General features: G+C 38.6%; 1 protein-coding gene across 1 annotated transcript in view; it reads left to right on the top strand.

Annotated features, from left to right (window-relative positions):
- The first annotated feature begins 10,966 nt into the window (after positions 1–10,966).
- Positions 10,967–16,617, top strand: part of pxylp1 (2-phosphoxylose phosphatase 1) — a 29,717-nt gene continuing 24,066 nt past the window's right edge. Inside the window, exons 1-2 of the mRNA XM_005738354.1 lie at positions 10,967–11,096; positions 15,133–15,291. Of these exons, the coding sequence (XP_005738411.1) occupies positions 15,210–15,291 (82 nt within the window). The 5' untranslated portion in view covers positions 10,967–11,096; positions 15,133–15,209. The remainder of the gene's footprint in view (positions 11,097–15,132; positions 15,292–16,617) is intronic.

The raw sequence follows: 16,617 nt of genomic DNA, 5'->3' as shown, positions 1-16,617 counted from the left end.
TATATATATATATATATATATACACACATGTTTGTTTAAGTTTAGAAACTGTTTCTTTAACATATATTCCTTATGTGACCCCTTAAAGTTAATGTAAAATGCCCCCAAACCCACAAGATAGGCCCCTTCTAGGTAGTTAGACAGGTTCCCATTCAGGAGGGTTTAGAGGCTGCTAAAGGTGGTTTGCGTCTTGCGGCTGTAATGCAGTGGCTATGTAATGCAACTACTAGACTGGATCCTGCAGTCTTTAAAAGAAAGGGCCTTCTGTTGCCACTGATGTATGACATGTTTGATATGATGAATGCAGACGCGGGGAAAATGTTGCTCCACTATGGGCTCATTGGATCTCAATCCAGTTTGGATCCATGTGCAACCCAAATATTTCATACAGAGTTTCTTTGTGCATTTACTATGGGCAACTGTGTGTGTGAGTGTAGGGGGAAAAGAAATAGATAAACTCTCGCCAGAGACTAAAATGAGGTTTTCCAATTTGGGCAGCAGAATAAAATCCATACGCCACTTAATTTCATAATTAGAGATGAAGCTGAACTTAAGGTCAGATCATGTGCCCAAGTTTCTCGTGTAATCATGTTACTGTCTGACTGTTAAAAGGGAGGGAGGGTGGGAACAAAAGCAGTTAGTTTTCTTACATCTTCTGGACACAGAGGAGTCCTCTATCAGAACTGCACTACTCATATAGCATTTTTGTCATAACTCAGTTGTCATGTACATGACAATATATGACGTAAAACCACAGAAACCTTTGTAGGGCAATTTGCCCTGGCAGCCTTTATGAGATTTTTATTAGTATAAAATCTAAAACCAAATCTTATATGTTGTTAAAAGGGAAAAAACTAAAAAACTATGTGTAGAGCTGATGTTCACTGAGTATTAGCTGAAAAAAAGATTCACTTCTTTTAATCTTATTATTTATCTGCTCTTTAATTTGCAGTTTACGGTACGATCTGATAAGTCAGTAGCTACAGCCACACTAATGGTTTTGTGAGGCTGCGTCTTATGTCAACTCTCAAAATATATATAATATATATATATAACACAGGAAGTGACAAGTGACTTATCGAAAGTTGAAGAACTCACAGTCTTAAGTGTGGAATGCTTTACACCTTCATTCACAGTGGTCACACTCGTGGCTATGTAACAGCTATGTTAGAGGAGGATACTTTGTCAGTAGAGACAGCGAGCTTAGTACTAACTAGCGTGCTAACAGTGGCAAGTTTTTACAGTTGCTGGTGTTACATGTGTTGGAATATAATTATGGTCTTTACTCAAGAAGAACTTAATGTTATGTAAATATATCATTTTCCTGATGTTCTCAAAGTGCGGCAGCTACCATGAATTTGTGATCGGACAAACATTTGTCATTTTATGCAATTTAGAAAAGGGATTTTTATTGTGACATGCATCAGGCAAACTTGTACGTGGTGATCAGCCATGCAAACCCATGCAATGAAGCTCCTAGTGCATAGCTTTTGTGCCGATGTTAATGCCAGAGGTGCCTCAGCACTTCACTCTGTAACTTTATGTGGTCTGAAGCTTTGTGGCTGAGTTGCTGTGATTCCCAAACACTTCCATTCTGTAATGAATACCACTTAAAGCTGATCATGGAATATCTAGGAGAGAAGAAATTTCACAAACTGACTTGTCGCAATGCTAGCTTAAATCCAGTGAGCCCTTTACAATGACTCTTTCTTTAACAAAAAATTACAAACTGCATGAGCAAGTGTTTGATTTTGTGACACTGAAAACACTTGAATTCAACGATTATGCAGTGGGGTCCAATTTTTCTTCTCCATATTGTGTATTTTAGTTTTGGTGAAACTAGTGTTGATCTAACCTATGTTGATCTCCCTGAAGCCATCCGGCTATAGTAAGTTGCCCTGCCTCCAGCTCCCTCAATTTCATGATAACTCAGTCTAACCAATACTGTCTGCAACCTATTTAACTATCTACTGTACTGCTCTAATGATACACAGTAAGGTAATTAAACCATGATTCACTCCGCGTGGGTTCTTATTACTACCTTCATGTGATCTGTCCTGCTCCCACAGACTGCTTCTTTATTGGGACATCTTTGCAAGGTTGTGCATTTACTATGTCCATTACTATTTACAAAAGTAAATGCGATTTGCCTCTTAACACGATCTTTTGCATAGTAGGAAGACCTGTCTCCCAAAAGTCTGTCTCTACAGCAGTGAGTTTTGACTCTGCACAAACTCTTCAAACTAGACAGGCCAACCCTTCGCACAAGCCGAGTATAGATTTTTTTCTTTGCTGTCTGTTTGTGAGGAAATGTATTTTCGGTGTGTTTGTGTTGGCTGTCAGTGCAGAGGCAAACAGCGTTCGGTGGGTGTCTTCCTGCTGGTTTGTCTGGAAATAGTCAAATACAAAGTTAGTCTGACCTTTGAGAGCAAACTTTTTTTGTGCCTCTTGGTTAACCTCTGAGCACAAACACGATAACAAGAACAACAAAAACCGTCTTGAAAAAAATGACAAATCGCGTACAGAGCGTGCAAAGCAATCCTGTGGCCAGTCGGTTATTTTATATGCAGACTGGGGATTAAACCTACTGCAATTATCAGGATTTACTCGGTTTCTTAATATTGCTCTTGTGTGTCCCCTTTTGTGATGGTAGCTGATTTTAGCCAACTTAAGCTAACTATTTCGATACATTGAACAATACTTTTCCTGTCCAGCACTATATGACGTTATTTAACTATATGGCATGTTGGCACATGATTGCTTTGGTTAAGCAAAAGTGTTGTTGTCTTTGTTTAAACAACCAGGGGCTCACTTTTAGGGTATATAGGATATCTTTAGCTCTTATATCTATCCAACTGCAGTAATTTAAAGGAAGAGAAAAGGTCACTGCCCCCCTGAGTTGACCCCAGAGGTTCCTGCACCCACTGTATTAGGGAGGCAGTGACTGTGTAGCTTGGCGGAGGCCATATTAGGGTGCTCCCTTATAAAGAAAATTGATTTGGGGAAACCCTCTCTGAAGTAATCCCTGGCAAGGTCTGTGCACCATATAAGGAGACTAGTTTATATACTGTATATAGGAAATACAGGTATTTGTGTATGACTGTGCAGTAATGTGCAGTTCTTTGGCCACCACAAGAGCAATAAATGATGTGTTTACTACAGAAAATATGTGTATTTTACTCTGAATACTGACTCTTTTTTGCAGAAGTAGAAGAAAAGCAGACCTTTCACACCACTGCTGTGCTTAAAACACATCGGGAACGCACATGCTCAGTAAACACATGAATGATCAAACAACTGTTTGATCACCTGGGCAGCTCAACTTCTATAATTAAGACAAATGACATACGGACAGACATGCCTTTACCACTTATACAGTTTACCTGCAGTATTTCCAAGAACACAGTTCACAGGGATTATACGGCCTGAAATCGTGTGTTTTGTTTTGTGGAGATAAGATAGATGTTTTCTTTTGTACACGAGTGAAATTTATTAGGGTAATGCCAGTTAAAGTTTAACCATTTCCAGGGCACTGGGTTTATGTGTGGAGGACATGTGACACTCGCATAGTCACTCATTACAGAGATAACCACGCTGTACTCACGTGCAGCCTGGCATCTTTAAGCCCTGATTAAACTCCAGGATGGCTGGCATCTTTTTTGTTGTTGTTGTTGTTGCTAATTTTATTGTTCCGATTATATCAATTGTAGGAATTCAACCTATAGAGGCTACAATGGAGAAGCCATCCAAATACCCAAACTCCACTTAGCTCACTGTGCTGATTTATGGGTAGGTAGGTATGTGGTTGAAAAGTTGGCTTGAACAGGAAAGGAAGAAACCGAAACGGTGACTAACATGACAAAGTAGTCTGAAAGCAAAATGCAATCGAAAAAGCAGAAGAAAACCAACAGTTTTCATTGTTTTCAACAATGGGATCCTCTCTGCTACAAAGAAGTGTAGGGATCATGGTTTTCATAGGTCGGCCTCAAAGTTAGCATTGTCCTAGTTTGTTTGACAAAGGGCTAATTGGATATTCTCTTATGCTTTAAGAAATAAAAAGTTACGACACATACATGTTTTATTCAACAAGATATTTTCCACAAACTTACACCAAGTTTTCGATTTCTGGAGAGTGAATACAGTCAAAGGAGATAAAACACTGAGTATAGTACAGTTATATAACATCAGCAGCACTAATTCCCTGAATTCAACATCATGACTTTGAATATCCCACGCAATTTCACCAGTTTGATTTAAATGGTAAATGGCCTGTATTTGTATAGCGCTTTACTAGTCCCTATGGACTTTGCACTACATTCAGTCATCCACCCATTCACACACACATTCACACACTGGTGATGGCAAGCTACATTGTAGCCACAGCTGCCCTGGAGCGCACTGACAGAGGCGAGGCTGCTGGACACTGGCACCACCGGGCCCTCTGACCACCACCAGTAGGCAACGGGTGTCTTGCCCAAGGACACAATGACCAAGACGCATGTTACAAGTTATATACACAAGTTACAAGTTATAACACATTATACAAGTTTCATTGTATAACTGTGTCAAGTTCTTGTGTTGGCATTACTAGTTAGGATTCAGTTGAGTTTTATTCTAGTTTCGTTTCCTATAACTTCTAATTTATAAGTCTCTCTTTGTGCTCAATGTTTCATCTCCAGTTCCCTTTTCCCTCTGTTTGTTCTACAGTGTTCGCGCTCTTCGTTAGTCCACCATGTTAGTCTTAGTCTGTCGTGTGTTTCATGTTGTCACGCTCGTGTCATGTCAGCATCTCGTTATGTTTCCTGTTTTATTTTGAAAGTCTTGTTTCTATGTTCATTGTGCTTAGTGTTATTTTTCCCTGTGCTGTCATGATATTCATTTGTGTTAGCTGTTTTCCCATGTGTTTCCACTTCTCCTGATCACCTCCTGTGTGTATTTAGTCTGTGTGTTTTCATTCTGTCTTTGTCGGGTCATCTGTGTTACCTTCCTCCATGTCTTGTCATAGTTGTCATAGTTGATTCATAGTTACCACAGTCCTCATAGTTTTCCCAGTTTAGGTTCTAGTTTAGTTTTCGCCACTGTGCTTTGTTTTCGGTTTCTTGTAATTTTCCATAATAAAGGCTTGTTTTCCATTTGAAACTCAAGTCAAGCTCCACCTCCCTTTGTGTGACATTTTTTTGATACATGCTCAATCATCCAGGTAAGGAAATCCCAGAAATTCGGTTCAGTTGTCTGGGGCGATTTCAACATCAAATTACTGATAATATATTAATATTGTACTGTTTTTTTTAATTGACAGCCACGACAAATGATGTAGTCATGTTGACTTAAACATATTTAACTTTACTACTGAACATAAATTTATTATGTAAATTTAAAGTAACTATATGTTCAAGGCTTTAGCTAAGCATTAGCTAAAACATTAGCATTAGCATTCATGCTAATGCTGCCCAAATCAGCCGTTCAATTATCATAAAAGTATTCCAGGTGCAATTATGCTCGGCACTCTAACATCAATATGTTAACAAGTAAATAATTTTCAATGCTAACACATAGTTTCAGTGTTTATCGTGTTCACAGTCTTAAGTGTGTGTTTTAACCTGCTAACCTTTTCAAATTTGGTTCTACTAGTGGGACTAGATAAAAGTCCTACTTTTATCTAGTTTAATTGGGGAAAAAAGAAAACAAGAGAGACAGTGTTATATAATCTCCTCCATTCACATAGCAAGGAATGAAACCCGTGATTCACTGAAAATCAATCTGGGATGTCAGGAATTCACACACACTGCAGTCTCTCAGACTCAGTGTGTCTCTTGCCAACCCATATCTCATGATGCTCACACACACACACACACACACACACACACACACACACACACACACACACACACACACACACACATCTGACCCCCAAGCCTGATTTGAATTCTTATAAAATCATATTAGCACAGCCTTAGCATTACTGTAAAAAAAGACACACTCAAACATAGTACACATTTGCTCAGTTAACTTCTTAAAGGTTTTCACGTGGCAACACAAATGCACACACATGAGCACAGACATGATATTCCCAATCACCCGCATAATCCCTGTCATCCCCATCCCATGACTTCCATTGGTGCAGAGTAGAGTGGGAAGGAAACTGTTCAAGTTAAGTGGTTGCACGTTCAACAGCTCTGCTCATATGACTGCCGTACCTTCAGACATTACTGCAGAAGAAGCAGGAGGAAGTTACAGACAATGAGCCACTGAGGGCCTGAGAGCTTCCTCCAAGAATGCTGATCCAGTGGCTAACAGTCGTTTCAGCTTGTTCCATGAAAACGTTTTCAAAGGAAAGGGTTATTGAACAATGGTGTAACCGAATTTGGGGTTACTCATCTGTTGTATTAACAAACACACTGAAGTGAGGGCAAGGAAGTGCCTTCTTACATCTACATATTAGCTGTGCAAGGGTCGCCTCATTTTTTCTCTCCTTGCAATTGTTTTGGTTGCTAGGAGGTTGCTCTGGCAGTTTCTATTTGACTTGTATACAAACTAAGAAGACTGTGAAACATGCAACACAAATTGGAAAAGAAGATGGTTCTGCCTGGTGAATATTCGCCTCTTATGGTTTGTGTTTCTTCAAGTTTTATTACGACTCAGCTACTAGTTAGTGAGTGAGTGCTTGCATATAATTTGGCATCTTCCATGCAAACTATTGACGATCAGGGTATCCAAAGCAATCACAAGGTGGTTTTTAGCGTGGCAACTCCTTTGTGACTGATTTCGCCTAGCAACTGTGAGCCCCTTGCCGGAACCAGAATAGCAGAATTTTAAATTGTGGTTTGGCTCTAGTTACAAGAAATCCTCATTGAATAGGAGTGAATGGAGCTAAAAACCTGCTTCCAGACAAAAAACAATGCCACTGTATTTTAGTTTCAGAAAGATCAAGAAAGATATTGATTGCAAAATTGGCATTTTGGCTAACTTATGCTAATTGGTTGATTAAGGATTTATGACAAGACATGTCCCTTGATCAGTAAAAAATGACAACTACACTAAACATTAAGAGCAGAAGATTAAAACAATAACAGATCTGTAAGAAACATTGACCACAAGTGAATGCCATAAAGGGGATGTTGACACTGGAATGTCCCTAAAACTTCCACAAAGGTATTTTCCGGCAGCCAAACCACTGCAGATGATCTAAAAATAAAACTTTTGATGAAAAAACTTTTAAATGAAACTTATTGTTCTCTCAACCACGAGATAAAAGTGTGATTATTTTTGACTTTTAATTTAACTTAACTTTATTTAAAGATCTCTAGGATCCCTTTCATTCTTGACTATCTCATGATCACCGCCTAGTAAGACCAAGAGTGGGAGTTCTCCCTTGTCGAGAATTTATTTTTTTATACTCATGTTCTTATATTCTTTATCTTCTGTACAGATATTTGATGAATATAAATTCGATTGCGGCAAAATGTAACTTTTCATTCTTAAAACATATCGATGTATCCACTAAATCCACATCACATTCAGCGATGAACTGACTAGTGTGTTTGTCTTGGTAGACAAAGGCTGAAAACACTGAAATAAACAATGGAGCTGTGAGTTAAGCAGGTAAGCAGACTGAAAATGCGTCCTGAAATAAGATGTTGTTATCAGCAAAAGTCTCAGCGTCTTGCCTCGGCCGAGGCTGAATGCGAGTTAAGTCATTGCAGAATTCGTTAACCACATGAGCAGACAGTGGTGTGCTGCAGGCAGGATGACACTGATTAGTGGCAGCCAGACGGCAGCGCTGCGGGACACTGGCAGCAGTAGTCTAGAAAGAAACGGACCATTAACTTTGAACCAATCGTGTCATTTTTCAAAACTTTTCAGTGGTGACATTTTCATTTAAATCATAAAGGAAGTGTTATGGCACTTTTAGAACGGCATCAAATATGTCTGACTTTGGCAAAATAAAACCAAAACAAAAGAAAACACACAATAAAAATAATGTTTAAATTTTGATATTTCTCAATAGAAGTCTGAAAATAACGCATAACAGTGGAATCTTTGTGCTTTCATTTATTTAAACTGTGGCTGCTGTTGTTTCCTACATAAGAAGAATTTAAAGTTTGAGTTAATGTCATTCGGTGCACTCCACTGCTGGTGATTTTATAACGGCTGAAGTAACTTAAATTAATTTCTGAATGCCATTAACTATCTCTGCATGTTGACTTTTGGACCATTCGTGCTTATTCTTAGCATGCTTCAGGCTTACCTTTACAAAGTAACCCCTCATATTATAGCCTATGATTAAGGCTGTAATTCCCCTGTAATTAAAAGGAATTTCAATGACCTCAAAGCACATTGTGTGCTGTCAGTCTTGTGTGCTGAACAATAACATTCAACATTTAGTTAAATTATTTATGTTATTTACACTTAATCAGACTATTGTGAGGGTCTTATGTATTATGTTGCTCTCTTTTATTTGATATTACATATTAATTATATTTAACTACAGATACTTAATTGTATGCAAGCTAGAGTAAGGGGGGTAACAAATCTGGTTTCTACAGGAAACAAATAAATATACTGTTAGTAAATTAAGTACTCCATAAGTAATTTTAAGTACTGCATAATTTCTTGGTAATTTTGCACAAAACAAACAATATTTCTCCATTTTACATTATAAGTACACTGTACTTTTCAGGGTGGAGGCTGTATTATGAAGCTTAATTTTGCCTAACTTGCAAGTATGTTTAAGGAAAGGAGTGTCTCTTTTCCTGTGAAATACTTGAAACTACTTTTGAAAGTTACATTTGAACAGTGATTGTGAAAGACAAAGAAATTAAGTTGGACTTGTCTCTATCATTAGAAGGTCACACAGGACTGCAAATTTTAATGATATCTATCTTTTCTTGTGAACTGTGGGAGGAAACTAGAGTAAACAGAAAGAACCCACGCAGACACAGTGGGAACTATTGATATTCTAGGGCAGGGCTGTCAAACTCATTTAAATACCGGACCACATACATCCCACTTTGATCTTAAAGGACCAGTGAAGCGCTCCCTTTTGTCATTGTAAAGAAGATGAACTGTGCATTTAATGCCAGAGATATCTTTATATTAGAAAGGAAGGAGCAAATTTCAACAGCATGTCTGGATTTCCATGTGATAAAGAAATAGTACTCTAAGCATGACTTTTTGGCCTTAAATTGTAGAAAAAAAAAGTTCCTCTCTGTGAAAAAACATTTCTATAAATAATTTCTGTAAAATTACAGAAAGATTTTATAGGAGTTCTTCTATAAAATCTTTCTGTAATTTTAAATAACTTGAACATTATTGTGATTTATCTACTACTTAATTACTTTGGTGAAGTATATTTACGATAGAGGTCTTTATCTGTTGGGAAACCCGTAAAACCAGGTTTTACATTTAACTGCAGTTAAATGTCCAAAATTGACAGCTTCCTTTAAATTTTCCAAACCTGTCCAGTGGGCCGGTTTACGGTGTCTGCTAGGCTGATTGTGGCCCCTAGGCCTTATGTTTGACACACCTGTTTTAGGGTATTTGTGTGACCTTAGGCCGATATAAATACCAAGTTGATGTTAAATTCATTTCTTATAGGTAAGAGCACAACTAATCGAAATACTTAAGCAGCTAACTAGCTAGACAATATTATGTCTATGACATAAAGAGCAGTGCATGGACCTACTAGAAGTTCAGGGAATGTTTGCTTGTGGGGACTTTGATATCACATCCAAACACCTGTCAGCAAAGTGAAGACTGATGGTGAAAGAAAACACCCATGCAAGATAGGAATGCTTAATTGTCTGCAAAACTGTGCTTCAAACTAACAGTGACTTAACATTCCAAAATTTCCAGTAGAGGAGTGCTTTAACTAATCTGTAGTGTCAGCATTGCCACTTATAGAAGCACTCACTCATCCAATAAATACCTGCAGATGTGTGTGGATGCTGGCATCGCTGCATCATCCAATCAACAACTTTTAAATATAAAAAAACCTCTCTGATTAAAAAAATCACTCATCCTGCTCTATGCTGAGCTGCTATTCTTACCAATGCAAGGTTGACTTTTGAAGTCAGCTTTATAAATGGCCCAAATACAGCTCTCTGCATAAATGAGATGCAGATGTAACCGGTGTGTTCCTGCGTTGTGTCTGACAAAGAAAGGTAAAAGAAAGAAAGACCTCCAAGTAAATAACTTGCTCGCTGTAGCTCCTCTCCCACAGGGGAATTGTAGAAAAGGGGCAGAGGCCAAAGGGGTACACTGTATTTATACGGTTGCACCGAAGAAGAAGAAAAGATGAGGAGGGGCTCTAACTGATAATGAATATAACTACAGGCTTGGAGGTCCTAACAGTCAGGTATAAAGAACACATTTTGTGTAATTATAACAATATGTAATCTATGACCAGGTTACACAGAGACAGATAGTGTCTTGAATAAAATCACATTCAAGACACTATCCTCTTTGGTGTTGTGTCAGGGAGAGCATCAAACATGCGGAGCTGCCAGTTGTGGCCGTTCCTTATGGAAAGGGAGCATCTGAAAGTAGCTTACGTGCTTGCTTTGTAGCCTACTGTTGAATATTACGATTAAATAAAAGATTCTAATTTACAATCAAAGGTATTTAACTACACATCTCATAGGCGACAACATGCATTGCTGTTGCTGGTCCAGTAGGTGGAGCAGTCGCGCTACGCTTTTGACTGACTTTACACATTTGTTAAGTTAGAGAAAGAGTGCTAAATTAAAGCCGGAAACCCAAAGGAGAACTATTTTTGTTTTAACGTACTTCACTCTTTCATAATTTATATTCACGGTAGTTATTATCCTGCTTAAATTCGCGAATTAGAAAAAAACTGCATATCTAAAAATAAAGCACACAATTGATGCCCTCGTTCATGTGCGAAATGTGGCAGGATATTTGCCATGGTCATCTTTATTTTGAAAATTGCGACAGGAAGTCGTGCTGTACATCATCTCTGACTCGACGCCGGTCTCTTCACACTGTCCACAGTCAGTCGTATCGCGGACACAGAAGCGCTGGATTCAAGTGCTTGACCCTGTTGTCCGTGGTTCTGACAGCGTCAGTTCTTCCAGGTAAGGAAAACAAAAAATAAAATATTCATTTGCTGATGATTGTAGCTGCTCGAAAGTGTGCAACTAGTGTTTCCTTGTTCGTCCTTTTTGCAGCGAGTCGGATTGTTGATGTGGCAACTTAATGTATTCATGCTTGGTAACACAAAGCTACGCTTTAACATATTAACTTGCCCTTTTTCCAGCGCTTTGAAGCAACAGGTATAGACGAATAAAGTGAAAGGAAGTCGAGTCACAGTAACCCTGATAAGACTGGCAACAGTACTGTATTGTCCATAAAGCTGTCAGTCAGCGGGACTGCTGAGGCAACATGAAAGATTAATGAACGCCAGCTAGCTAAATGTTAGCTAACTAGTTAACTAACGCTAACAGACCCTTCTGTCCCGCATCTCTCAAGTACTTCCGTTTTTTTTCTGTTAGTTAAAGCGTGACTCCAGATAACTCAATGTTATTTGACTCCTTTATTTTGGATTTTTTGAGTTCCACGTGAAAGCAATGTGCAAAGTAGCACCCCGTTAACTTAAAATAGGCCTCCCTTGTTCATTAAAAAAAAAAGATAACAAGCATATGGATTAAATCAGAGGCGGAGGCAGGCATTTGATACACCCGGGGTTTAGCCCTAAAGGGTAGTATGCATGTGGGATGGGGGGGTTAGAAATGGCTGAAAGATTAATAGGCTCTGTTTTGAGTTTTGTTAAAAAAAAGAATGACTTCATATAGCGAAAAATATATATCACATATGCAGGACACCTTAAACTAGGTTTTTAACTAGGCAGCAAGGCAGAACAGAATCAGGGCTGTATCAAGACACGAGGACTAAACCCCAATTCAACCAGACCCAGAACTGATCCGGAATTAAAGCAGGACCACAACAGTTCAAAATCAGGACTACTTAGGACTTAATCAAGACAGAACCAGAATCAGAACTAGATGATAGTAGCACTAAAAATCATCATAGAGCTGCACTACACTTATTTTTTAATTGTACCAAAGTCCACTATTTAGAAAAGTTTATATAATTATTTAGCCTTGTTGTGCAAACAAGTCTGCATAACTTAATAAATACAGAATTTGAAAAAATAACAAACCTAAAAAGAAACACTAGGTACGAGATACACGAGTACCTATGATACGGTGATACTTTTGGTAAACAACCATTTGACTAACATGTGTGTCTCACCTGCTCTTGTTCCATCTGCTCTGTCCTCATTCTCTCTCCCTCTCTCTCTCTCTGTTCCTCTCTCTCCGTCTTTGTTCTGACAATCAAGCCAAACACCAACATAATCAAATATACAGTTGAAACCAGATATTTACATACTCTTCAGATAAAATCACAAACACTTTTTTAACTGTAACATCAAATCAGACGAAATGTTTATTTTTTTTAGATTGATAAATATAAAAAACATATTTGTTAACTTTCTATCTGTATTTCTTAATTGCAAATGGCACCAAATTGTATTCAAACTGTGGAGCTCCACAGTTCTGTTCCTGGTGTTTGGTTGACATCTCTTGATTTTCCCATGTTAAAGAAACAGGCTCTGTGTTTTGCCTTATATGCATCCACAGGTGTGCCACCAATTTACTCACATGGACTCTACTAACCTATCAGAAGCTTCTTCAGCTCAGAACAGAATCGTCTGGAGTTTTCTTATTAATTAACAATAAACTTAGTGTATATGTACTCCTAAATTTGATGAAAGTGATAAAAAATAGACAGCTCGGTCTCTTTATTCTGACATTTAACTAATTCAAAAGATATTTCAATATTTATTTATCCAAAACAAAACAAGTTTACTCTAAATTGATGTTGTACAGTGAAAATTTTTTTTGTGTTTTCCATAAAGTGTATGTAAATATCTGGTTTCAACTGTGAATATACTGCTGTGTATTGAAATTCCTCTTGTTTTGCATAGAAATATACTGAACAACATACAAAGCATAATATATAAAATACTACTAAGTTTTTTCTTTGAAAGAAGCCCCTTATGTCCATTCTTGTATATCAGTACATTACTGAAACCGATTTATTTAGCCGTGGAGGGAAACAACTGAAAATATGAAATAAACATACATGTAAGCTAAGAGTCTCTAAAGAAACAGCATTGTTGTTGTTCGGCTTTTCATTTCACCATTTGTTGATTCACTCGAAGAGCAAGTAACGTAATATGGGCCAAGTGATCAGTTTGATATCAATCTTTCGTGATACACCGTCATATTTACATTATTTGTACAGTACGAATGATTTGCTTTGGTACCTGGTCGAACTTCAGTTCTCCTCTGTCTGCCTGGCTCCGTTTTAGTGTCTGAGCTCGGATCATACCAATATTAGGGGGGATTTACGCACAGTCGTAAATTCCCACAGTGTGCACTATGTGCTTCGAATATTGTGTGTAGTTTTTGTTTTATACAGTTATCAGCCAGGCATCTAACTATAAAAAAATTACACCCCAAAAGACCCCGGGCTTCTGAAAAAACAACCCGGGCTTAACATAAGTGTATGTATGCCGAAACATCCGGTACCCCCCCTCCCCCCCCAACCCTAAAATGCAGTCATACTTCTGTTTTTAAGACCACCTAAAAAAGGATCGATTCCAGGAAACCTTTAGGTGGGCTCAGCCTCTGATCATAATGCCCATGCGTAAAAGTGCCTTGCAGTAATATTAATTGAATATCCTGTTTGCAAAGGTAGTCGACCATTTTTAAATTTGCAAACCGTAATTTAGGTGGTTACACATTACAGTCTTGCCTTAAAACAGTCTCATTAGTTGAATGACCTGTTGCAGTTTTTAAGTATAATTCAGAATGAATAATCACAGATTTCAGTATAATACATTGGCTTTATGGTGGACTCTTTAGTTATTGAACCCAGGGCAAAGGATCAGCTATGTTTACCAGACACCGTTTCAGTCTCCTAACCACATGCAGTAGAGGTAGTCCACCAAATCGTCAAGAATTTAAAGCAGCATTACTCCATACTGACTGATCCATATTCATTTACAGCAAAATTCAAACTGAATAAAGGCTGCTGGCCAGTGACATGTAACATCCATTTGACTTGAAGTCACCTGGAACTGTAGCTGTGCTGTAAACAAATAATGAAGCCAAGTGTGACCAGAATAAGAACAGCAATCTTCAATATGCTGAAATAATAAAGTACACAAGCTCGCTGGCTGGTAACTAGCAATAAGCCAGAGGACTGATGGCTTGGGAGGCTCATTAATATAACTCATCACTAGCTTAATATTCATTAAGCAATTTAGAGAGCAAATATGCATAAGCATATTTCCTTCGGGATTAATAAAGTATTCTGATTCTGATTCATACACTTTCTAAGTGACAATGATGCCCTGCATTTGCAAACCAATTTGCACTTTTGCTCTGTTTCAGGCAAAGTGTAAATCTGCACCACTGATTTGTGCGATGAAATTTTGTCTTTTTTTTCTGCTGCAGCAACCAAAGTCTGATTTATTAATGACAAACCAGCACTAGATGCATCATGACATCAAGAACGCTGGACAGTTAAATGTGTTTTCATTCTGTCACATCTCCAGTCGATGAGTTGAAAAATGATCACATTAGATGACGATTTCAGAAAAGTGTCTTAGTACTACATCTATGTGACAGACAAATGTGGTTGTCTGGTGTAAATTCACATCAAGCGAGTGGACGTGGCGTTTTCAGCGCCTGCACACGCTGTCCAGTTAGCCCGAACCGCTTGGAGTATTTCCAGCAGAGACAACACATCTGATGCACGCTCAAATTGATTCTCCTGAAACAGTCCGGAGCTTGTGCCAGAATGGCTCAGCTGTGCTTTCGTGAGGTGTCCATTCATCAGCATTTGTTTCATATGGGCAAATGTATTATATCAGTGAACTTCATGACATAAAGGGTTGAAAACCTTTATCTGCTGATATGTTTGAAATATTTGAAATGTTGTGAAGCACAAGGAGAAACAAGTTTATTGCATGAAACTTTCAGGGGTGTCAGGCAAAGGTAAAGATACTGTTTGACATGGATTCCCTGGCTCTGTGTCCAGACTGCAGGGTATTGGACTTGGTCTGGATGGCTGATGGACAGGGGCGCAGCAGGCCAATCACATGATCAAATGACAAGATGCTGGCTCGTAACCGCTTCCTCCTCCTGGTGGTGGTAGGTGGAGCAGCGCTGGCCATCCTCAGCCTGAGCCTCCAGTTCTGTAAGTACGGTGTGTTTGAAGTGTGATGTCCGATTTTTAAAGATCATTCATGTAATGAGTGAAGTGAGTGATTTGTTTTTTTTGGAGGGGTCGGGATCATGGACCATTTATTTTATTTTTTATTTTGAACTCTTGTTGCTATTAAAGAAACACTGAGGTATAAACTAGTGTGTTTTTTCTGCTATTTCCTCTTAAGTTGCTTCTGTTATTTTTTTTCTTCTGCTTGTGGTTTTGTCTTCACACATGCATATCCTGTCATTGCTGTCCCATTCAGGAGACCCCATTTGTATCTAAACAAAGCAGAATCCCCCATTGACTGTCTATTAATAACCAGCAGCACCAGTGGCCCTCTGTCGATACTCTGTCGCCCTCACATCTGCTGTGGAATGTCTAGGTGAACTCAATTGTGTCTTTTCTCAATCAAGTCATTGTTCAGCATCCCCTTCAGGTATTGTCTAGATAGCATATCCCGGCTGGCCGCAGTGAATGCAAGGAAACCACCGCTCTGTAAAAGGAGACAAGCTTGCCCCGCTCTGGATGTGATTTGCAAGTCGTGCTGGTGAGAAAGGGAATATTGCTGCTTGATGAAGCAGATGGGGTGTGGTGAACAAATTGCAAAGCTGTTTTGCGCTGGCTTCATGAAAACCCCCGAAGCAGCACAAGTGTTAATAGCGACCGCAAGCTTGTGTCTGGACGAGCGTATAGGATTAGACTGCCATAAATCACACTCACAGGATTATGCTGGTATTTTGGACTTTAAAATCTCCTGAGCTGTCCTTCATCAGCTGTTTTAACATTTTGTCCTCGTATAAAAAAAAAAGTCAAGTGTAAGATGGGGTGCTGAAATGACTGCATTTACTGCTCCTTTATTATTCCTCATATTTTGCCTTGAATGACACAAATTTGGAGTTTAATCTTTTGGAAAATAATGCAAGAGCAAGCTGGCTGTGACTCTTGCTCATCTAGTTATTGCACTTTGGGACCTTAAATCCAGACTGTTTTTCTCTGGCTCTCTCCCCTTCTCGCACATAATAAGAAGTGGTTGAGCATGTTGGAGGAAGCTGCTGTGTAAGTTAATATTAGTGCCATGCTATCAGTCTCATGCTTGTCTCCTAGACTGCAATTTTCTTGTTTGTAAAAGTGCCAGATACCCCTCTATAACTCAGTGTATTTAAAAATGTTATAAAGTGGAGATGGACTAATATATCAGCCAATATCAGCTTTGTTGACTGTGTGTTAGCAAATGATATGACATTTAGTGTTTAGCTGAATATTTTTATAATAAGACTTTATTGATCCCACAACGGGGAAATTTTTGCGTCACCT

The sequence above is a fragment of the Pundamilia nyererei genome, unplaced genomic scaffold (assembly GCF_000239375.1).
Source record: "Pundamilia nyererei isolate P.nyererei 1_Seehausen unplaced genomic scaffold, PunNye1.0 scaffold00083, whole genome shotgun sequence".
Lineage (NCBI taxonomy): Eukaryota > Metazoa > Chordata > Actinopteri > Cichliformes > Cichlidae > Pundamilia > Pundamilia nyererei.
The sequence above is the reverse complement of the archived record's forward strand: the minus strand, read 5'-3'. Positions and strand labels throughout refer to the sequence as shown.